This window comes from Octopus sinensis, linkage group LG23 (genome assembly GCF_006345805.1).
Source record: "Octopus sinensis linkage group LG23, ASM634580v1, whole genome shotgun sequence".
NCBI lineage: Eukaryota > Metazoa > Mollusca > Cephalopoda > Octopoda > Octopodidae > Octopus > Octopus sinensis.
In genome coordinates this window covers 14,344,677-14,369,805 of record NC_043019.1, presented here as the reverse complement: position 1 = coordinate 14,369,805, position 25,129 = coordinate 14,344,677, and the positions used below count along the sequence as shown (strand labels likewise).

Sequence of the window (25,129 nt, the reverse complement as noted above, 5' to 3'; positions counted from 1 at the left end):
AAAAAAACAATAAAATGCTATAATGTTAAAATTATAAATTTCAACATGATATTATTAATTTGTCTCCTCTGCTCTCATAACCAATTAATTAATTACTCAATTAATTATAGATAGTATTTTAAGGATCTTTTAACAGTGCTTTATATATTACATATTTGCGATTTATGAGAAAACTTTACCACCGGTATCATTTATAAACAGTTGTATTGTTGTCCCTGTTCTGTAGTGATAGCCACTAGTCTAAGCCAACAGAGCAGAGAAGGAGAAGAGGTAGCAGATGGCAAAGAACAGTAGGAGCTGGAAATAAAATATCTCAAAATGACCACCACCAAAGACTAGATATATTGAGCAGCAATTTAGTAAAAACATGGCAAGTAATTCATTAACAGAATTAGTAAGTATAGTAGGTGTGTATATGATATATGAATATATACATATTTATATACACACACTGACACATTATTTGTATCTCTCACTGTCTGTCTCATATATATATATATATATATATACACACACACACATAGATAAACACACATACTTCTGTGTGTGTCTGATTGATCCAGAAAACTATATTAAAAATCATTGAATAGGAAGACGGCAACAACTTGTTTCACATCCAAAATTTCTTTCAGAAACTCTTACACAAAATATTTTAGACCTTCTTCAAGTCACGAAACCACTCCATTTTGAACCACAGCCTTTCAAAATAACCATTACGGCTATCAGGAAATGAGAAATGATATGTAAAAATCCTGGATCAAAATGGACTGATTTTTGTGGCTTGATGAAGGTTGCAAAATAATTTCAGTAAATATTTTGTGAAGAAAATTTCCAATCTGAAACTAATTGTTACTTTTTCTGTTCTCAGATTTTTACGATATTATTCTGTATTGAAAATAATCTTCCCAGTGTATAAGGGTGGTCTTTACTTTTGACGTCCCCAACCCAGGATCACTATGTTTGTATATATGGGTGTATGTGTGTGTGTGTTGCTATCTCACATTAAAATAAACTATAGATTTATGTAATGTAGAAGCTTCAGACTCATATGTGAGTGTTTCTAACGAATCTTAATGTGTACGTTTTTCGAGCTATGGTTATTTTAGATAAAGTGTACAGGTATGCATTTCTATCTCCTTCCTTTCCTCCCTCTCTCACCCTCTTTATATATATATATATATTATACACATACACACACACTTATATATATATATACATATATATATATACCAAATAAGTTAGGGGTTGTGGATCCTGTTGGTATACTACCCAATTATTAACACACAAGTGTTTTTAATTGCAATGCAATAAACTTACTTATTGTATTAAATGGGTGAAGGTAAAGAAATATTTTACCATTAATTTGTATTACAAATAAGAAAATGGAGAAACACATTAGTTGGTTCATCAACTTTAGGATATTTGAATGTTGATTTATTTAATTAACAAAACTATAACCATAATAACATGGTTGTAGTTTTGTTAATTAAATAAGACAACATTCTAATATCCTAAAGTTGATGAACCAACTAATGTGTTTCTCCATTTTCTTATTTGTAATAAATATATATATATATATATATATATGACAACTTATTCTGCAACCACGTGTGCAGTGTGCATCCTGCATCCAAAGCGTGCACATCTGACAACTGTACATCATGACTATCAGCCTCACGCGAAACCCAGAGTTGTATGACCCTCTTTGTTTGATTGTTATTAAATTTTATATACATACATACACACATAGGAAATGTAGAACGGAACGGTAAAGGGGATGGAGTGGAATATCAAAGAACATAAAAAAAAACAAAAGTAAAAGTAACAAAAATCCTTCCATATAAAAAAAAAAAAATCTGGAATTTCACAACCACAGCCAAAATGTGAGATAACGCAATGACACATTATATTCTGCAGTAGAATTTTGGAGTTTTCTTGAAGAATATGTCTTTGGAAATCATTGAGGTAATTTAATCTTCATTTATTTATTTTTTTTTTAATCTTTTGTTCCCACTCATTATTTTTTTTTGATAATTAAAAAAAAAAAAAAAACCCCAACAAAAATCTTAATATCACTTTCATCATTCTTCTAGAGGAAAGTAACAACAGGAATTTGAGCAGATTGGAATGAAAATTGGTGTATGTGTGCGCACATGTGAATGTGTGGGAATGTGTGTGTGTGTGTAAAGAGTGTGTTTGGATGTGTGTAAAGAGTGTGCGTGCATATGAGCAATTGACGAAGAGCAGTTGGTCAGCTTTCTTGCAATCTGTGTTCGTCTGAAAATATACATGTTAGATATGTTACAGATCAAACTGTAGACATTTTCATACACAGTAGTCTTCAGTCAGACAACACCAATAAAATTCATAGACCCATAGCAATTAGTTTCTGTTGGTATTTTCTTGTTTTTTTTTTCATTCATTCTTTTATTTATTCTTTCCTTCTGTACTCCTTCTTCAGTGAAGCAGATGCAGTTCCAGTCTCCAGGTCGTTGCAGGACACCATTCCTGTCCTTAGTTGAATGCATCCTCAGCGGGAGGAACATATGAAAACCCCTCGAACACACCGTCTGCTTCTCGGACACTTGCACTAATCAACTTGTTGCCTTCAGCTGACTTCCCTACGGACCCTGCATAAATGAACAAAAACGAAAATACATGAAAGGGCTGAGATAAGAATATATTAGCCATAATGGAAGGAGGAATTTGTAATAATAATAATAATAATTAATAATAAATAATAATTAATGATAATAATAATAATAAATAATAATAATAATAATAATATATATAATAATAATAATATAATATATAATAATATATAATTAATAATATATAATTAATAATAATAATAATATATAATTATCAATAATAATATTAATAATTATATATTATTATTGATAATTATATATTCATCATCATCACGTTAAACGATGATGATGATGATGAATATATAATTATCTATAATAATATATATTTATCAATAATAATATATAATTATTAATAATATATAATTAATAATAATAATAATTATTAATAAATAATAATAAATACATAATAATAAATAAATAAATAATAATAATAATAAGAGCACTCAGTGAGTGCAAACCTCCACCAAGGCAACCCCAATGTACTCTCAACGATTAGCCAGAGATGACTTTTGGATGCCTCCAAGAACAAGTATTTTTAAAGAGAGATCCGAGGCTTGCCACTAAGAAGATTGCTCTCTATCACGCTGCTGTCATCTCAACATTACTGTATGGCTGTGAATGCTGGCCCTTACACTGCCATCATGTGAGGAAGCTGGAGTCATTTCACATCCATTGTCTCAAACGAATTCTACAAATTACTTTGAAAGATAAGTTCCCGCACAGAGAAAATCTCCAGTAAGTAGGAATTTCCAGCACTGAAGCCATCATCCAACACAGTCTTCTAAGACGGATCAGCCACAACATCGAGGTCCCTGATAATCGTCTCTTGCAAATGGTCTTCTTTGGAGAGCCCATCAACCAGTGTTCGGCCCCACACAGAGGACCCAAGGAGAGGCTCAGGGACCATCTTAAGCTTGTTCTCAACTCCTGTAACATTCAACCAGCACAACTTTGCTCGGAACTGGCAAACATGGCAAACCCTCTATGACGAAAGAGCCGCATACTGGTAACTTGTGAAACATGAGAAACTTGAGGAAAAGAGTTATCAACATCATCTCAGACTCACCAACAACATAACGGGCAACTTGCTTTGCCTCTGTCTTCAAGGACATACCATTCCAGGACTAGACCATTTCACATCTATCAACTCACAAAATTGTGGCCATGCTGGAGCACTACCTTTAGTTGAGCAAATCGATCCCAGGACTTATTCTTTGTGAGCCTAGTACTTATTCTATCGGTCTCTTTTGCCGAACCACTAAGTTACAGGTACGTAAACACACCAGCATCGGTTGTCAAGCGATGTTGGGGGGACAAACACATACACACATATATATAGATATATACATATATACAATAGGCAGCAGACTCACGGTTGTGGGATCGTGGTTTTGATTCCCAGACTGGGCATTGCGAGTGTTTATTGAGCGAAAACACCTAAAGCTCCACGAGCTCTGGCAGGGGGTGGTGGCGAAGCCTGCTGTACTCTCTTTCACCACAACTTTCTTCTGTTTCTGTTGTACCTGTATTTCAAAGGGTCAGCCTTGTCACACCCTGTGTCACGCTGAATCTCCCTGAGAACTACATTAAAGGTACACGTATCTGTGGAGTGCTCACTTCTAGTTCTATAGAGCTACCATCTCTCAGATTAAAGATGAAGGCCACAAGCAGAAATTCAGTGGTGGATCTTTGAATATCTGATGTAGATTGAGCTGTATATGCATGGAGATGGAGTTATTTAATTTAAGTTAAGTTAATTTTTTGGCTCAAAAAGCAAAAAGCAAGGCCATGTAGGGGGACATGGAGTTATGTACAGAGTGGTGTTCATGCAAAGAGTTCAGGCCATTTGTGGTCAAGGGAGACTTTGAACCGAGCGGTTGTCGGCATCTTCACTATCTTGTCCGGCAGCTTATTCCACGGATCCGCAACCCGGACGGAGAAAGCCCCAGATAACATTAAAAGAATCACGACTTACCAGGTATTGGTTCTTTTACAAATTCTGGGTCAAAATTCTTCAAATCCAATTGGCCGCTCTGAAATAAAAGACAATTTATTGATTAATTTTTTTGTATTCAAAGAAGAGGCTTTAAGTTACTCTATTTAAAAATATACAAACAACATATTAACGGAAAGTATACTAGCCATCTCAATATGGCTAACCACTAAGGGTGGGTGTTACTGTATCTTTTAGCCCCAGGAGATCATCGTCTCCAGCTGGCTTTAGGCACACTTTCTGTGCCCTTATGGAATTTGCAAAGGGAGGTCATCCCTCTGTCGTAAACCTAAGTGATACGCACGGACTGCAGTTTCTAGGTATTTGCCTGTCTTCGGCGTATGGCAGTCACCGGTTTACGATCTAAATAAATAACATTCTTTTTTGTATATTTTTTCTCTCATTTCTTTCAGTCATTTGACCGTGACCATGCTGGGGCACAACCTTGAAGGGTTTTGAGTCAAACAAATTGACCTCAGGACATTTTTTTAAAGCCTAGTAATTATTCTTTTGGTCTCTTTTGCCAGACTGCTAGATTACAAGACATAAACAAACCAACACTGGTTATCAAGCAAAGGTTTCTGATTAAAATGTCAATTAATACGCATTTCTTTACTACCCACAAGGGGCTAAATACAGAGAGGACAAACAAGGACAGACAAACGGACTAAGTTGATTATATCAACCCCAGTGCGTAACTGGTACTTATTTAATCGACCCCGAAAGGATGAAAGGCAAAGTCGACCTAGATGGAATTTGAACTCAGAACGTAGCTGTAAACGAAATACCTATTTCTTTACTACCCATAAGGGGCTAAATACAGAGAGGACAAACAAGGACAGACAAACAGATTAAGTTGATTATATCAACCCCAGTGCGTAACTGGTACTTATTTAATCGACCCCGAAAATATGAAAGGCAAAGTCGACCTCAGCGGAATTTGAACTCAGAATGTAGCGGCAGACAAAATACCGCTAAGCATTTCGCCCAGCGTGCTAACGATTCTGCCAGCTTGTCACCAGTTTATGTGCCACCCAGTTTCTGTCAACCAAACCCACTCACAAGGTTTTACTCAGCCCAAGGCTATAGTACAAGACATTTGCTTAAAATGCCACACTGGGATTGAACCTGGAACCATGTGGCTGGGGAAGCAAACTTCTTACCACACAGCCACGCCCATGCCCAAGTATCCGTGAACATTTGCAACAGCAACAAGAAAACAACTTACCACATTTGGGTTATAAGGTGGGTCTATACATTTTGAGTATAAGTCATTCCATTTGATATCAGCAAAAAAATTTTGGCTTTTGATTTCCTGGAAATCTTTTTTGGCGCCAAGCCTGTTTTCTTTCTCTTTTTGAAGTAACTGCAAAATATATTAAAAATATTTTATTTTAACTGTTAAATATATTAGAGCAATATGACTCTCCCCAGACACAACAAAAATTTGTTTCAACACACAAATTCACATAAAGAATCTTGCAAACCAAATACAAAAAAAATGAAAAGCAGAAAAAAAGAAAAAAAAATGACTGCTGTAATTAAGAATAAAAAGAAAATCTATCTATTGCATTTGTAAAATCAGTTTTAAATTTTGGCGCAAGGCCAGCAATTTCAGGGGGTCGGCAATGTAATTACATCGACCCCACCCCAGTATGCAACTGGTATTTATTTTATCGATCCCGAAAGGATGCAAAGTAAAGGCAACCTCGGTAGAATTTGAACTCAGAACGTTTTGCCTGGTGTGCAAACAATTCTGCTAACTTGCCACCTTAATGACAACAACAACAATAATATTGCTTTCAAATTTTGGCACAAGGCCAGCAATTTCAAGGGTTGGAGTAAGTTGAGTACATCAACCCCAGTGCTCAATGCTCAATCCAGGAAGGACGAAAGGCAAAGTTGACTTCAGTAGAATTTGAACTCAGAACATATGTGGTCTGATCAATAAGTATCCGGACTGTTGCCATAGAAACAAATCTAAAGACTGCAGTGTGAAGGATGAAAGGCAAAGTCGACCTCAGTGGAATTTGAACTCAGAATGTAGCGGCAGATGAAATACTGCTATGCATTTCGTCTGGTGTGCTAACGTTTCTGCCAGCTCACCGCCTTCTTACCACACCACACAGACACACTTGTGCCTATTAAAATATTAGGGTAAAATAAAATTAAAACAAAAGGGGTTTGAAACTCACTCCTTCTAATATAGATCTGGCTGACTGAGAGATATTGTTACGTATCCGTAGTGGCTGATGAAGAATGTTGTCGTACATCTCTGCTGTGTCTCGACTGTAAAAAGGTGGCTGTAAACGAGAGAAAAACAATCAGGTAAACAAACGAAGCTTTAGGGGTTAGGTAAACAAACAAACATGAAATAGGTAAAAACCATGCCTAATCAGACTGGAGTCTGGTGCAGCGCCTCAGCTTACCAGCCCTGGTTAAACTGTCCAACCCATGCCAGCATGGACAACAGATGTTAAGTGGTGATGGTGATGATAATGATGACTTTAAAATAAAAATTTTGTATCATTGGTCAACAAGCAGTTTTAGGGGAGTTAAAGAACAGATAAACTGATTAAGTTATTTCTCTACTGCCCACAAGGGGCTAAACACAGAAGGGACAAACAAGGACAGACAAACGGATTAAGTCGATTATATCGACCCCAGTGCGTAACTGGTAGTTATTTAATCGACCCCGAAAGGATGAAAGGCAAAGTTGACCTTGGCGGAATTTGAACTCACAACGTAACAGCAGACAAAATACCACTAAGCATTTCATCCGGTGTGCTAACGTTTCGGCCAGCTCACTGATTAAGTATTACAATATTGGTTTCAAGTTTTGGCATGGGTTGGACAGTTTGGCAGGGTTCAATGTGCTCAAGGACTTTACTATGCTTCAGTGACTGCTGTGGTATGGTTTCTACAGCTCCTACCCTTCCTAATTCCAAGTACGTCATGGAGCATACCAAGTGCTTTTTTTACACACCTTTGGCACTAGTAAGGAACTTAATGGCACCTGTGCCGGTGGCATGTGTAAAAAGGTTTGAGTGAGGTCACTGCCAGTACTGCCTGACTGGCCTTGTGCCGGTGGCACATAAAAAGCACCCACTACACTCTCGGAGTGGTTGGCATTAGGAAGGGCATCCAGCTGTTGAAACTCTGCCAGATCAAGATTGGAGCCTGGTGCAGCCATCTGGTTCGCCAGTCCTCAGTCAAATCGTCCAGCCCATGCCAGCATGGAAAGCGGACGTTAAACGATGATGATGAGGTTGCCATGCAGCTTGCAAGACCTATAATCCCTTAGGGGGTAGAATCAGCTTGACGCTAGGAAATGGTGGGGGGGGGAGCTAAAGTGTGAGAGAACATTGGGGGTGAATGGGGTAGCAAGCTGTCTCTGGTTGTACAGAAGCTCCATGGCTACTCACATTCAGAATGCATCTTACAAAAAATACCATCAAGAACTCTTACAGCAAAGTTACACAAGAATATAAATTATGGTTGAGCAGTTGTATACTGTCAACTTAACGTGACAGTCCCATAAAGGGAATCACACCACTGCTATTTAGCCCTAGGAAGCATCAACGCTTCCTGTCGGCCTTGACACATTTCCTGTGTCCTTATGTTTACAAGGGGGAGACAAGCACCCCCATCCAGCTAAGCCTGCAACCAGAGACTAGTTTCTGAGTATTTGCTCGTCATCAGTCTGGAGTACCATGGCCTGCTAGCTACAGATGCTTGTCTAGCTCTTGTAAACATAATAATTCCAGTGAAATAAATCCACTGATCACAAAAAAAATATTTCTAAATTATGGTTGTTATTTACCAATCCAAACAACATTTCGTAGAGAACAGCTCCTAAGCACCACCAGTCAACAGTTCTGTCATATGGTTGTTTCCGCAAGACCTCAGGAGCAAGGTACTGAAATGGAGCAGAGTAGAACATTAAAGTAGACAACACAAGCAAGGAGATTTGTAGAAGAGTTAATTTCAGTATAAATTCTTTGACAAGTTTCTGTTACATGATTTGGTTTGTGAACATCAATATGTGCATGTGAGAGTGTGTATCTATGTATATGTATCTCTGTGGGTCAAAACTGTGATGACTTTTGGTTGATAACTAATGAGGAGTGAGAGAGTCCATGTCCACCGTATATTTTCCCTTGTTTTCTTTGGCTGCCCTCCTGTACCACATTTTACTATCTGTCTCTCTCTTTATATATAGGTTGGGCAGTTTGACAGAAGCTCACCAGCTGAAGGGTTGTTCAGGGTCCACGTCTGTTTTGGCATGGTTTCTACGGCTGGATGCCCTTTCTAATGCCAGTATGTGTGTGTATGTATATATATATATACATATTATCATCATCATCATCGTTTAACGTCCGCTTTCCATGCTAGCATGGGTTGGACGGTTCAACTGGGGTCTGGGAAGCCCGAAGGCTGCACCAGGCCACTCATGTATTTATATTTATAACTTAACCTTATGAACTTTCTAAACTCTCTGACGAAGCCCAGAGGCACACCCAAGTACCTTAAACTTATCTACCATATACTTCAGTTCACTGAAGGGATGGAAGTAAAGTGGGGTACTATGACCTCTTGGCTGAAACAGCTGTAAGATACTATTCTGCCTCCTATGCTCTACGTTATATATTTTAATAATTACTGGTATTTTTATATATTATATACGTAACGCATAATTTGTTATACATGTACGTATATTGTTAAAATGATTATTTAAAAAAAATAAATATATAGACATAATATAATGTCTAAAAGTTGACGAATGCCACCTCTCGACCCCCCCCCCCAATTTTCTTATTGCTGTATAAATTAAAGGTAAAAACAACTTTTTACCCTCCCCCATTTATTATATTCAGTAGAGTAATTGCCATGCAATGAGAAAACACTTATGTATTAATAATTGGGTATTCTACTGCAGTATATTGGATAGACATTATCCCTTAGTTGGTTGGATTCACAGCCTCTAACTCTCTTAGAATTATATATATATATATATATATATATATATATATATATATATATATATATATATATATATATGTATATATGTATGTGTAATAATAATAAGAGGGAATATTATTCCAAACTTACAGGGAAAAATTAAATTTAGAAATACTAAATCAGATTTCAAAAATTATAATATATATATATAAATTAGAAAAAAACCCCACCTTTTATCAATTCAATAATGGAAAATTAAATTATACCATTTAGAAAAATTACATATTATAGAAAGATTAAATATAAGATAAAACATATAACGATGATTAAGTAATGTACAAAAAAGTAAATAAAACGTATATATTTGGCAGAATATATATATATATATATATATATATATATATATATATATATATATAGAGAGAGAGAGAGAGAGGAGAGAGAGAGAGTGTGTGGTGCAGATATAACTGTGTTGTTCAGAAGTTCACTTCTTAATCACATGGTTTTCAGTTCAGTCCTACTGCATAAGCACCTTAGGTAAGTGCCTTTTATTATAGCCCTGGGCATGGCATCTATGGTTGTAGCACACTGTAACATCTAAGAATAGCTGCTGCACCAGGCTATAGCAATGGCTCCACAGAACAACTACAGTGGCGGCAGTTGTATTACCATTAGGATTTCTAAAGGTTCTAAGACCTTGGATTGCAAAATCATCAATTGTTGAAACAGTTTCTCACCTCAGGAGTTCCACAAAACGTAGTGGTGGTTCCCATACCTTCAATTCCTTCCTTACATAAACCAAAATCTGTCAAAACAACATGACCCTGAAAAGAATGAAATGACATCCAGTAAAAAGGAAGAGTTTGTGCATGCATAACAGTGGCAGAGAACAATATAAACCCGTCATGGGCAAACTACAGGCTGCGGGGCTTTCTGAATGGCATATCTTATGAAAAACTAGCAGTATCGCCCGACGTTGCTTGGGTTTGTAAGGGAAATAACTATAAAGCATTTTTAGAGAGTTATAGCCAAAAAATGGGAAAAAAATGATGGTAAATTTTTTTTTTAGTTAAAAAGGTCGAGTTGCGTCCCCTAGACAGTCTGTGGTTTGTGTTTCTGATTCTCGACCCCATGTCGAATTTATCGATTTTTTTCAGAACTGGGGGAACTTTTCAAAATTGTCGCTGCGTTAGTTTTGAATTATGACATTGGGCTATGTGTGTGTCAAGTATCATCAGAATCGGTTGAAAGCCGTGGTCAGGGTGAGGGTACAACCTAACAGACACACAGAAACACACACAGACAAACTGCCGTTTATATATAGAGAGATAACCTTGAGTTTCTTTTAGTATCATAGCACATCTGATAATCAGCCAAATTTTATGTGGCCAGCTTCATGATAAAGGTTGCCCATGCTTGACATAACTGAGTGACTTTAATCAATCATAATAAATAGGACACTAAATAACATAGGATGTGGAGGCGCGTGGCTTAGTGGCTAGGGTGTCAGCACCATGATCGTAAGATTGTGGTTTCGATTCCTGGACCGGGCAACGTGTTGTGTTCTTGAGCAAAACACTTCATTTCACATTGCTCCAGTCCACTCAGCTGGCAAAAATGACTAACGCTACGATGGACTGGCGTCCCGTCCAGGTGGGGAACACATACGCCATTGAAACCGGGAAACCGGTCCCATGAGCCTGGCTAGGCTTTAAAAAGGCGCATTTATTTTATTTAAATAACATAGGAGACAAAAATATAATACTAATCATCATCATTTAACGTCTGTTTTCCATGCTGGCATGGGTTAGATGGTCTGACTGAAAACTGGTAGGATAGGGAGCTGCACCAGGTTCCAATCTGATTTGGCATGAATTCTACGGTTGGAATCCCTTCCTAACCCCAACAATTCCAAAAGTGTAGTAGGTACTTTTTACATTCCACCAGCATTGGTACCAGTTACATAACACCAGCATCAGCCACAACTATTATCTCACTTGGCCAGACAGGTTTTCTCAAGCATGGGATACTGTCAAAGGTCTCAGTCATGGGTCACTGCTTCCATGAGACCCAACGTTCAAAGGATGCTTTTTATATGCCACTAGCATGGGTGCCGGTTACACAACACTGGCTTTGGCCACAACTATGATTTCACTTGACAGGTCTGTTCAAGGGCTGCGAGCTGGCAGAAATGTTAGCACGTCGGGTGAAATGCTTATCGGTATTTTGTCTGCCGTTACATTCTGAGTTCAAATTCTGCCAAGGTCGACTTTGCCTTTCATCCTTTCTGGGTCGATAAATTAAGTACCAGTTACGCACTGAGGTCGGTATAATCGACTTAATCCGTTTGCCTGTCCTTGTTTGTCCTCTCTGTGTTTAGCCCCTTGTGGACAGTAAAGAAATAGGTCTGTTCAAGCATGGAATATTTGAAAGGAATTTGGTTTGGAAAATTATGAAATAATGTTTAGTTACCTGAGAATCCAATAAGATATTTTCAGGTTTGAGATCTCTGTAAAAATAGATCAGAATATTTACAGTATGGTAAATATTAATGCAAAAACAGAAATTATTATCAAATTAGAAATTGCAGAGGAAGTATTTGTGGGTGACCACTGACCATGCCTCCACTTAAAAATAATTTTTAAATAATTTTAAAATAATTTTAAAATAATTTTTAAATAATATTAAAATAATATTAAAATAATTTTTAAATAATATTAAAATAATTTTAAAATAATCTAAAAAATAATTTTAAAATAATTTTTAAATAATTTTTAAATAATATTAAAATAATTTTTAAATAATTTTTAAATAATATTAAAATAATTTTAAAATAATTTAAAAAATAATTTTTAAATAATATTAAAATAATTTTAAAATAATTTTTAAATAATTTAAAAATAATTTTAAAATAATTTAAAAAAGAGAAAGTCACAGACCTGTAGATGATATTTAAGGAGTGAAGATATCCTAGAGCACTGGCCATTTCTGCAGCGTAGAACTGAGCTCTCGGTTCAGGGAAGAAGCGTTCTCGTTGTAAATGGAAAAAGAGCTGCACAAGTAAAGAGACAACGACATTAGTATTAATGGCAAAACATAAACATTCAGACATAAAAATGCATACATATGGACAAATACTGGGGTTAACTTTCAAAGTCCCGACAAGTAGGCTAGTGGTTTGTGTGCTGCGCACACAATTACTCGACTGGCTTCTGTGCCGGTGGCACATAAAAAGCACCATCTGAACGTGGCCGATGCCAGCGCCGCCTTGACTGGCTTCCGTGCCGGTGGCATGTAAAAAGCACCAACCGATTGTGGCCGATGCCAGACTCCCCTGGCACCTGTGCCGGTGGCACATAAAAAGCACCATCTGAACGTGGCCGATGCCAGCGCCGCCTTGACTGGCTTCCGTGCCGGTGGTATGTAAAAAGCACCAACCGATCATGGCCGATGCCAGACTCCCCTGGCACCTGTGCCGGTGGCACATAAAAAGCACCATCTGAACGTGGCCGATGCCAGCGCCGCCTTGACTGGCTTCCGTGCCGGTGGCATGTAAAAAGCACCAACCGATCGTGGCCGATGCCAGACTCCCCTGGCACCTGTGCCGGTGGCATGTAAAAAGCACCCACTACACTCACGGAATGGTTGGCGTTAGGAAGGGGCATCCAGCTGTAGAAACACTGCCAGATCAGACAGGAGCCTGGTGCAGCCCCTGGCTTCCCAGACCCCGGTCGAACTGTCCAACCCGTGCTAGCACGGAAAACGGATGTTAAACGATGATGATGATGATGGGTTCAATTCCCAGATCAGTTCTTGAGCAAAACACTTCATTCCCTATTGGTTCAGTCCACTTGGCTGTAAATGGGTAACTCTGTGATGGACCAACTTTCTGAGGAGAAATGTTGGACTGCTCACCTAGTCAGTGAGGGGACATCATTTGAAAGCTAAAAATGATGTCAAGTGCATTGTGACAAGTGATGTATAACAACACCTGACAGTCTGATTGATTACATGACAGCACCCTTTCTAGCCGTGAATAACCTTCAAGGTCCTTACAAATACTTGACTCCAGGTCTAGGAAACAATCTGAAAGATTACTCTTTCTAGTACTGCTTGAACATCCCTTAAAAACCCCACAAATACTGAACCTAGATAGAGGATATGGCCATAGAAAATCTACTTCAATGAACTTCATCTGACCCATGGAAGAATGATCGACATCATCATTTCGTCAAAGATATTGCTTTCAAATATTGGCACAAGGCCAGCAATTTTGGGGGAGGAAGTAAATCAATTACATCAGCCCCAGTGCTCAACTAGTACTTATTTAATTGACCCTGAAAGACTAAAAGGCAAAGTCTGTCTTGAAGGAATTCAAACTCAGAGGGGACAAACAAGGATAGACAAATGGATTAAGTTGATTATATCGACCCCAGTGCATAACCGGTACTTATTTAATCGACCCCAGTGCATAACTGGTACTTATTTAATCGACCCCAGTACGTAACTGGTACTTATTTAATTGACCCCGATAGCATGAAAGACAAAGTCGACCTCGGCGGAATTTGAACTCAGAATGTAGCGGTAGACAAAATACCGTTAAGCATTATCACCTGGCGTGCTAACGATTCTGAATGTGTGTACCATTGTCTGGACAAGGTTGATCCCAGCGTTAATTTGAACTTAGAATGCAAAGACAGATGCTGCTAAGCATTTCGGCTGGTGTGCTAATGATTCTGCCAGCTCACTAAAAGGTATCAAAGGTAGTAAAGGCGGCGAGTTGGCAGAATCGTTAGCACACCAGGCGAAATGCTTAGCCGTATTTCTTCTGCCGTTACATTCTGAGTTCAAATTCCGCTGAGGTCGACTTTGCCTTTCATCCTTTCGGGGTTGATTAAATAAGTACCAGTTACGCACTGGGGTCAATATAATCGACTTAATCTGTTTGTCTGTCCTTGCTTGTCCTATCTGTATTTAGCCCCTTGTGGATAGTAAAGAAATAGGTATTTCATCTGCCGCTACGTTCTGAGTTCAAATTCTGCTGAGGTCGACTTTGCCTTTCATCCTTTCGAGTTGGTTAATTTAAGTACCAGTTACGCACTGGGGTCAATATAATCGACTTAATCCCTTTGTCTGTCTTTGTTTGTCCTCTCTGTGTTTAGCCCCTTGTGGGTAGTTAAGAAATAGGCATTAATTGACATTTTAATCAGAAACCTTTTCGTATTGTTTTTAAGAAAGCAGCATTACCTCTCCACCATTGACATAGTCCAGTACAAAGTAAAGCTTGTCCGGCGTTTGGAAAGAATAATGGAGCCCCACAAGGAAAGGGTGTTTGACGTTCTGTACAAGAACATTTCTCTCTGACATGATATGTCGTACTTCGTTCCGCTTCATCACAGCCTTCTTCTGTAGTACTTTGATGGCATAGATTTTTCCTTCTGTTCTATGGCGTGCCAGGAGCACCTGCAAAATAAACAATTAAAAAATGCATGAATAATAATAATAATAATAAAAACAGTATTGTTTAATTGAGTAATGATAATAATGGCAGGTTTGGTAGCCTTCAACTAACACTATCTCCTCCGAGACCCTGAGGTGCAAGTTGACCAAAATTGAGAGTATGATAGAAGAAGGCTTGCTCTTCCTTCCGTAGAAGAAAAAATTAAAATCAGACCATGTTAACACCAAAAATGATTTACATCAAATTTACGATTTTTTTTGACTGCTGTGTCACCATTTTTCGGTGTATTTCAACCAGAAAAATGTTCACTTAAAGAGAATAACAAGCTACATGATGCAAAATTTTTACTTTTCAAAAATTTCAATTATAAAGGGTCGAAACAAACCCAAGCAATGCCAGGCGATACTGCTAGTTCATATATAAAAATAAGTATTTCTACACACACACTGTGCAGCAAAGTCTGAAAGGAAGCCTCAAGGCCAATTCCTTTTCCAACCATCAGGAGGAAAACAACCGAAGGTTGAGAACAGTGGTGAAAAGTCATCAATGACCATGGATCCATGAGTAAGGGGCTTAAGAGGCCAAAAGAAATATAAAGCATAGTATTTACTCTTTAGCATGCTGTAGACTTAGCATATTTCCGTATGAGTTTTCTCCCCTGTCAATGTTACACAATGTGGCTGCAGCAACAGGGGAGAAAACTCATACGGTGCCATGCTGCACCTAAGCGTGCTAAAGATAAATCAATGTGGAAGCATAATAAACGTAAAGCAGAAATCGTTGTAAAGGCAAATTAGAAATAAAATCTTAGAAAGTCTGAGACAGAAGAATAAAAGAATAGAGATTTTGAGATGAGAAACATTTAAAATAGAAACATAGCAATGAAAAATTTCAGCAAAATACTTGTGTATAAACTAAGAATTACCTTTCCAAAACTACCTTTGCCAATAACTTTCAAAAATTCAAAATCACTCGGTCTGACACTGTGGAAATAAATATATATAAAATTGTTATTAAGATATTATTAAAATAGCAAGAAAAATTAATCAATTAGTTACACAACTAATTAGCATTTCAAAACAGCTAGTATAGGCATTTTAGTTTATCTTGGGAGGGTCACTATGCTAATAATTAACACATGCACTGGCTCTCTTTCACTTCTTTCATTATTGTTATTATCAGATAATTTGTTAATATTAACCAATTAACTAATCGATTGATTGATTAATCATTCTATCGACCAACCAATCAATCACTCAGCATTTGTCAGTTCTTTTAGCACCATTCACAACCTCCTCAATGTCATGCCTTCTCTACTCCAGGTCTGGCCAAATGATTAATGAAACAATCAAGTAATGATACTCCAAAGACCATCTGGACTACCGACCTCATGATTACCAGTGAAATATACTGGTCAAATGGAAGAGGTAGACCCAGGAAGACATGGGATGAGGTAGTGGAGTATGGTCTTCAGATGTTGAATCTCATGGAGGTGATGACAAGTGACCGGGACCTTTAGTGATTTATGTGCTTGAGAAGACATGTCAAGCTAATATGAAATGGTAGTCATAGTCAGTTTCATGTACAAGGCACCCAGTACATCCTGTGGAGTGGTTGGTGCTAGGAAAGGCATCAAGCTGTAGAAACCTAACTAAAACAAATTGAAGCAATGCAGCTCTCTCGCTTACCAGTCCTGGCCAAACTGTCTTACCCATGTTGGTGCAGGAGCTTGTTTAGCCCTGCTGAACTGAGATTCAAAAGCAAATCTCCACACTTGTTGACTTGAGTCAGCATTCACCCGGGGTGGATTGAGCTGGCTTCATTCATCCTCAATGCTGCATCTCTCACAAATGCTGAGACCAGGCCTGGCGATTTGAGGCTAACGACCGCGTGATCTCCAACTACTCCTTATTCCAGCGGCGAACGCCGTAGATATGGGGGCCTAGGTTGGGTTCCAGATCAGCCTTGACTGTCATCAGCCAGGTTTTTCATTGTCCACCACATCACTTTCGCCAACTCTGAAGGCAAGCTGGGGCAATTGCTTCGTAGATGAATTCTCCTGGCTGACGACAGAGGGCATGACCCAGCCAACACAGACGTCTTGTTAGGATGACTTGTCGGAGGGAGGTGATTTTGCACTGGTGTCGCACCGAATTGTTGGAGACAAAGTGATGCCATCGGACACAAAGGATGCGGCGTAGACAGAGGTGATCGAAGGATTCTAGTCGCTTAATATCTTCCACCCTCATCGGCCATGAGTCATGGCCACACTTGTTGCTTGTCAGACGACTGTCCAATTCCTTTCTCTTTAATCTCCCGGGAGATAAAACACAATGGAATCAGACAGTCGTATGACAAGCAACAAGTGTGGAGATTTGGTTTTGAATCTCAGTTCGGCAGGGCTAAGCGAGCTCCTTGCACCAACATGAAAAATTAGACGCTAAGTGATAATGATGACAGTGATCAAATGACTATGTAGACATAAGTTAAAGATGCTGGACAACTGACCAAGTGGTAATCATTTAAAAATTTCAGAATGTACCATAAATCATTACAATACCTACCTTGGCTTCTCACTGGGACCAAGATTCACTGGATTACTATCTTTACCATTCTGAAAGGATAACAACAAATGTCAATAGATAAGATGGCCAAAGAATTGAAACTGACCATGTTTGGCCAAAATATTCTTCCTGCTTTATATTCAATCTGGCCAGGTCCTACCTATCACACTTACCCTACACTGTCAGTGTAAAAATAAACAATCACACCTTCAAAATCTTGAAGCTATGAGGTAATACTTGATCAATTCAAAACAATGTGAATAAATAAGCATTACATTTGATAGTGTAAAATGAATGTTAGAGGGGTTAACCCCTTCCTCAGCAACTATTTTTGGAGAAAGCGTTTCGTTTTCAGACGAATTATTTTTCAACAGACAATTTCCAAGAAATATTAACCTTACTTGGAAACAGATGAGGGTTGATGACATGTGTGTGGTATGTGTGTGTATGTGTATCTCTATGTGGTGTGAGTGTGGCAGGAAGGGCAGATGCTTTATGGAATCTGGCCTTAAAACAACTGCCTCGACAAATTCCATCCAATCCATTACAGCATAGAAAAGTGGATGATTAAAACAATGATGATGATGGTAATGATCAATCTATCTTATTTCTTTACTGCCCACAAGGGGCTACACACAGAGGGGACAAACAAGGACAGACAAACGGATTAGGTCAATTATATTGACTCCAGTGCATAACTGGTACTTATTTAATCGACCCTGAAAGGATGAAAGGCAAAGTCGACCTTGGCGGAATTTGAACTCAGAATGTTACGGCAGATGAAATACCGCTAAGCATTTTGCCTGATGTGCTAATGTTTCTGCCAGCCTTATGATCAATCTATCTACATACATAATGGGTTTAATACAATATCCGCCTATAAAATTCACTCATAAAACATCAGTCAACTCACAACAACAGTAAAAAAACACTCGCCCCCCAAGCTGCTGTGCAGTGGGATTGAACCCAAGATTACATGGTTGTGAAGTGAATTTCTTAACCACACACAAATATTTAATACAGGTTTTTTTTCTCCCCACCCCCATTTTTTTGGCATAAAACCAGCACTTTTAACGGAGGGGGCCCGAGTTGATTACATTGACCTAAGTGTTCAACAGGTACTTCTTTTATTGACCCTGGAAAGATGAAAGGCAAAAGTTGACCTCAGTGGAATCTGAACTTGACCATAAAAACTGGATGAAATGCTGCTAAGCATTTTGCCCAACATGTTAACCATTCTGCCGGCTTCCCATTAAATTATAAATGTTAACATAGAAGGTTGGTTTTACAGTATTTATAAGAGAAGATAATCTACTCTGAAATTAGGTCACAATTTTCAGAATGTAACATTTTATCATTGAAGTCAGACATGTAAACACTTATACTTGAAGCTGTTAATGTTGAATTACAAAAAGATTAAGTATCATTATTATTATTATTATTATTATAGGTTTGTTTTATTTACTTCAAAGTAAGTCAATGATTAAAAATAAATACAGAACTTTTTAAGTGCACAGATGCAGGAATGACACCTTGGGCAAGTGTCTTCCACTATAGCCCAGTACCGGCCAAAGCTTTGAGAGTAGATTTGGTAGATGGAAACTAAAAGAAGCCCATCGAGTATCATCATCATCGTTTAACGTCCGTTTTCTGCGCTAGCACAGGTTGGACGGTTCGACTGGGGTCTGGGAAGCCAGGGGCAGCACCAGGCTCCAGTCTGATCTGGCAGTGTTTCCACAGCTGGATGCCCTTCCTAACGCCAACCACTCCACGAGTGTAGTGGGTGCTTTTTACGTGCCACCTGCACAGGTGCCAGTGGGGGTCTGGCATCGGCCACAATCGGTTGGTGCTTTTAACGTGCCACGGGCACAGAAGCCAGCCAAGGCGGCGCTATATATATATTTATATATATATATATAATGGTGTCATTGAGACCCAAAGGTGTCAGGTAATGCTGAATAAGTGCTATAGACAGACCATAGTTAAGTTCCAGATTCGGTAATATTGCGAATACGGGATTCAACATTGGTTCTATGTCAGCAGGTGTATATAAGAAGTTTTTTGCGTAATAACATAAAAAACCAAGGCTGTATAGATACGAGACTTAATTTTTCCTCTCAAACCGTCTCCGATGAAGGGATATTATTAATTAATATCCTAGAAACAGCTGTAAGACCTATATATAAATGCTCTAATATCTATCTATACAGCCTTGGTTTTTTATCTTATTACGCAAAAAAATTCTTATATATATATATATATATATATATATATCATCATCATCATCGTTTAATGTCCGCTTTCCATGCTAGCATGGGTTGGACGATTTGACTGAGGACTGGCAAACCAGATGGCTGCACCAGGCTCCAATCTTGATCTGGCAGAGTTTCTACAGCTGGATGCTCTTCCCAATGCCAACCACTCCGAGAGTGTAGTGGGTGCTTTTATGTGCCACTGGCATGAGGGTCAGTCAAGCGGTTACTGGCAACGGCTACGCTCAAATGGTGTTTTTTATGTGCCACCTGCACAGGAGCCAATCCAATATACATATATATATGGAGGTGGATGGTGTTAGGAGGGCATCCAGCCGTAAAAACCCTGCCAAAACAGACAGTGAAGCCTAGTGCAGTCTTCTGGCTTGCCAGCTTCGGTCAAACCGTCCACCCCACGTTAGTATGGAAAACGGATGTTGAATAATGATGATGATGATGATGATTATATGCATGAGCATGTCTATGTGTGTCTGTTTGTCCCCGCCACCAACACAACACTTGACAACTGGTGCTGGGTTTCTTCACATTCCTGTAACTTAGCAGTTCAGCAAAAGAGTCCAATAGAAAGTACCAGGCTTTGAAAAAAAAAATATAAATAAATTCTGGGGTTGATTTTTTTTTGTTGTTGACAAAAACCCCTTCAAGGCAGTGCCCCAGCATGGTCACGGCCAAACGACTAAACAGGAAGATAAAAGAGGTATAGACAAAGTCTGGTAAACATAAAAATAAAAATCCCTCCAAAAACTAACAAAACAAAACAGACTGATATGTGTGTGTGTGTGTGTATTCATGTAACGGGAATGAATAATCTCGAGTAAATCCCATGAAGTAGTGTAATCCGATAATCTGATAATCTATACATACTTACAGCCTTGAAACAGATACAGCAACTTTCTAAACAAGTTTCAGCCTACTTCTTTATAAAAATACGTATCTACAAAGCTGCATTGTAAACACCAAACGAAGGAAGACAACAACAAGCTAAACTATAACGAGAAACACTAAACAAAGAAGACAAATGAGTTAGCTTAATGAGAATCCTGATGAGACAGCATAATTAACATAATACCATTTATAGATACAGTAATTTGACTCAACACAAATATTTATTGGAAAACTGACATCACTCTTTCTTTTTCTCTCTGGCTGTGCGGTAAGAAACTTGCTTCCCACCCACATGGTTCTGGGTTCAGTCCCACAGAGTTTATTAACCCTTTCATTACTGTATTTATCTTGAGATGCTCTGTGTTTCTTTCAATTACTTTAAATATAACAAAGAATTTAGTAGAATAACTTGGTTATCATTCAGCTAGTGTTAGGAAAATAAATTGTGACTAAGTTTTGTTGGAAGATTTTAATTCATAACTTATGAAAACAAGACATTTGTACTACAGAGCCAGAGCCGGTTTCAGCCGGGTTGGTAACGAAAGGGTTAAACCAGATTTTGGACAGCCTTCCCTGTTATCAACCTTCACCTGCTTCCAAGGAAGACAATATTTTCCCATTGAGGCAAGTGAAATTGAAATCAAACTCGGTGACTGGTATCCGTTGCTAGTGGAGCGCTAAGAGTACCATACGAGTGAGATTGTTGCCTGAGCAACAAGCTGGCCTTCGTGCCGATGGCACGTTAAAAACACCATTCAAGAGTGATCGTTACCTGCATCACCTTATTAGCACTTGTGCTGGTGGCATGTGAAGAAAACATACGAGCGAGGTCATTGCCAGTGCCGCTGGACTGGCTCCTGTGCAGGTGGCACATAAAAAGCACCATTTGAGACTGGCCGTTGCCAGTACCACCAGACTGGCCCTTGTGCTGGTGGCACGTAAAAACACCCTCTATACTCTCGGAGTGGTTGGCATTAGGAAGGGCATCCAACTGTAGAAACTCTGCCAGATCAGATTGGAGTCTGGTTCGCCAGACCTCAGTCAAATCGTCCAACCCATGCTAGCATGGAAAGCGGATGTTAAACGATGATGATGACATAAGGTGGTGAGCTAGCAGAATCATTAGCATATTGGGAGAAATGGTTAGTGACCTTTCTTCTGTCTTTACATCTTGAATTCAGATCCCACTGAGGTTGACTTTGCCTTCCATATTTTCAGGGTCGATAGAATAAGTACCAGTTGAACACTGGGGTCAATGTAATAAACTTACTCTCTCTCCGAAATTGCTGGCTTTGTGCCAAAATTTGAAACCAATATTTCCCTATATATATATATATATATATATATATGTGTGTGTGTGTGTGTGTGTGTGTGTTTGTCCCCCCACAACATCACTTGACAACCAATGCTGATGTGTTTACGTCCCTGTAACTTAGCGGTTCGGCAAAAGGGATCCGATAGAATAAGTACTAGGCTTACAAAGAATAGGACCTGGGGGCGATTTTCTCGACTAAAGGCAGTGCTCCAGCATGGCCACAGTCAAATGACTGAAACAAGTAAAAGAGTAAAGAGAGGGTGTATGTTCTTGTGTTTGTCCTCACCACTGCTGCTTAATTACCAACAGAATAAGTACCAGATGTAAAAAAAAAAAAAAAAAATACTGCAATTGATTTGTTCAACTAAACCCCTTAAGGTGGTGCCCCAGCATGGCCATAGTTCAATGACTGAAACAAGTAAAAGATTAAAAGATAAAAGATACAATATTTACCATGATAGGATCGGAATCGTAAAAATTCTCAGTATCAACAGTTTCTTGAGCATTTCTGGAATTGTCCAGTGATAGAAAAGCCCGGACGTCTGGGCTGGAGGTGAAAAAAAAGAAAAACAACAATATACTGTTAAGTGGTAAACAAATGGAAGTAACGATGAACAATAACATTTTACTAAGAGCACTTTTTGGTGAGGAGAATGAATATGAATATATTGTTATATGTACCCCAGGGTATCATTTTTTTTTTTTTTGGAAGCACTCCGTCGGTTATGACGATGAGGGTTCCGGTTGATCCGAATCAACGGAACAGCCTGCTCATGAAATTGACGTGTAAGTGGCTGAGCACTCCAAAGACACGTGCACCCTTAACGTAGTTCTCGGGGATATTCAGCGTGACACAGAGAGTGAAAAGGCCGGCCCCTTGAAATACAGGTACAACAGAAACAGGAAGTAAGAGTGAGAGAAAGTTGTGGTGAAAGAGTACAGCAGGGATCACCACCATCCCCTGCCAGAGCCTCGTAGAGCTTTTAGGTGTTTTCGCTCAATAAACACTCACAACGCCCGGTCTGGGAATCGAAACCGCGATCCTATGACCGCGAGTCCACTGCCCTAACCACTGGGCCATTGCGCCTCCACCCCAGGGTATCATAATTCATTGGTGTGTAAAGAGCGATATACATAAAGTGAAGTGTTTGGTTTACCTACATTTAACAAAAAATCAAAAGCTATTGAAATTATATGGAGGGTTAAACCAAATCACAGTATGATTTTTTTTTGGAGATTTTGGTTATTAAAACTACATGGAAGGTTGAACCAAATTGCGGTATGGTTTTAGGAGATTTTGGTTACATTAGCTGTTCCAGATTAAACCAGATAGATAGTTTGGAATATTTCCTGTGGGGAAATGTTTCTGCATTAGATTTAAGAAATTCTTGGGGATACTAGATTTCACATTATATGGTGTGTTAAACCACAATATGTTTTCCCATGGGAGTGGGAATCTTATTAGTTATTCCAGATTGGAAGTATACCTATTGAAACCCCAAATTCTTCATTGCTTTGATCAAGTAGATCCATTTCACTGTCCTTTGTTTGGGAAGAATCTAAAATCCTTTCTCCCAATATTATTCAATATTGGAAATAAACTTATTTTCTCTAATCCATTATTCTCCAATGCTTTGTTTAGGTGGTTAACATCTCCATTGAATGTTCTTTTGTCTGAGGAAATGTTAATGATCTTTTGATCAATGTAGTTGATAAGGTCCTTAAAAATGATAGAGTGGGGATGAGGGTCAAAATCTTGTTGATGTAAACGAGCTTTTTATTTTATTTTCCTTGTGTGTTTTTTTTCTGGTGGAGGCCTGTTGAGATAGATATAAGGTAATCTTCAGAAAGTTAACTGTCATTATGTTTGTAGCTGTGACAAGTCTTAATTCTTTAAAAGTACTAAGTCTTTCCTTACTGTAGGCTATATACTTATGTTGTTAAAAATAGCTGAACCCATCATCTCTGTAGAGGCCTATGCCTAAAATGTTAAATCTCAAGTTGAACCTAAAAAGGATAATACAACCAGATTGCAGACCTCTGAAATGTAATTACCTTTGTTTTAATTATTAAAATGATGAAGAATTTTATAAAATAAACTCATTTTGAAGTTGGTGATTGGAACAAATTAAAATGAAATTTGAATGTATGAGTTTTATAATATATAGGTAGGATAAGATAAAAGGATTTCTGAAATACACTTTTCTTAATAATAATAATAATAACAATGTTAACTTACTGAAGAGAAAGTTTTGGGTGTGTCACTAATTTCTGTATGAAATCATCCAAGCCATCCCTTCGCTGCCGTATGAAATCAGGATCTAAATTTCCAAAGATTTTTTTTCCTGGTAATTTTAAATTGGCATCCGGGTGTACCTTTTTCACCTAGGGAGAAAAAAAATAATATTAATAATAATAATAATACCCTAGGAGTTAGGAAAGGTACTCAACAAGAAATGGAAACAAAATTGGAAGAAAAAGAAAAAAACATGATAATATATGGAAATAAAGATAACGCAATGTGGTAGAAATAATTCCTATAATAATTGGTGCATTTGGCATAGTTAAAAGACATACAATTGTGTAACCAAAACACCAGGTGTTACAAATATATATCACCGTGATCGACCAGACTATCAGATGTTGCTACACATCGCTGGTCACAATGCGCTTTGCATTGTTTTAGCCTTCAAATGACGCCACCCCGCTGGCTAAGCGAGCAGGCCAACAAGAAAGTGTGAGAGAAAAGTTGTGGCGAAAGAGTACAGCAGGGACTGCCACCAACCCCTGCTGGAGCCTCGTGGAGCTTCAGGTGTTTTCGCTCAATAAACACACACAACGCCCGGTCTGGGAATCGAAACCGCGATCCTGTGACCGCGAGTCCGCTGCCCTAACCACTCGGCCATAACAGACAGAAAATAGTGCTGCTTGGCTTTGCACACATCCTACGTAAAGCGCTTTCAATACAGTAAAAATAACACCACCAAAATAAACCACAGTCCATACCCCAGACACAAAGAGCTGC

General features: G+C 38.4%; 1 protein-coding gene and 1 long non-coding RNA gene across 9 annotated transcripts in view; one reads left to right on the top strand and one right to left on the bottom strand.

The window, feature by feature from the left end:
- Positions 1–2,030: 2,030 nt before the first annotated feature.
- The window catches only part of LOC115223496 (serine/threonine-protein kinase Sgk1), a 241,707-nt gene continuing 218,608 nt past the window's right edge, over positions 2,031–25,129 (bottom strand). For all 8 annotated transcript variants that reach the window (XM_029794105.2, XM_029794106.2, XM_029794107.2 and 5 more), the window contains 13 exons: positions 24,344–24,489; positions 22,558–22,651; positions 17,632–17,681; positions 15,993–16,050; positions 14,854–15,069; positions 12,546–12,658; positions 12,079–12,115; positions 10,344–10,430; positions 8,468–8,563; positions 6,840–6,947; positions 5,873–6,010; positions 4,627–4,684; positions 2,031–2,630 (listed from right to left, as the gene is read on the bottom strand). In XM_029794105.2, coding sequence (XP_029649965.1) covers positions 2,515–2,630; positions 4,627–4,684; positions 5,873–6,010; positions 6,840–6,947; positions 8,468–8,563; positions 10,344–10,430; positions 12,079–12,115; positions 12,546–12,658; positions 14,854–15,069; positions 15,993–16,050; positions 17,632–17,681; positions 22,558–22,651; positions 24,344–24,489 — 1,317 coding nt within the window. In that variant the 3' untranslated portion in view covers positions 2,031–2,514. The remainder of the gene's footprint in view (positions 2,631–4,626; positions 4,685–5,872; positions 6,011–6,839; positions 6,948–8,467; positions 8,564–10,343; positions 10,431–12,078; positions 12,116–12,545; positions 12,659–14,853; positions 15,070–15,992; positions 16,051–17,631; positions 17,682–22,557; positions 22,652–24,343; positions 24,490–25,129) is intronic.
- The window catches only part of LOC118767647, a 20,145-nt gene continuing 19,261 nt past the window's right edge, over positions 24,246–25,129 (top strand). The window contains exon 1 of the long non-coding RNA XR_005003563.1: positions 24,246–24,256. This is a non-coding gene — a long non-coding RNA (uncharacterized LOC118767647). The remainder of the gene's footprint in view (positions 24,257–25,129) is intronic.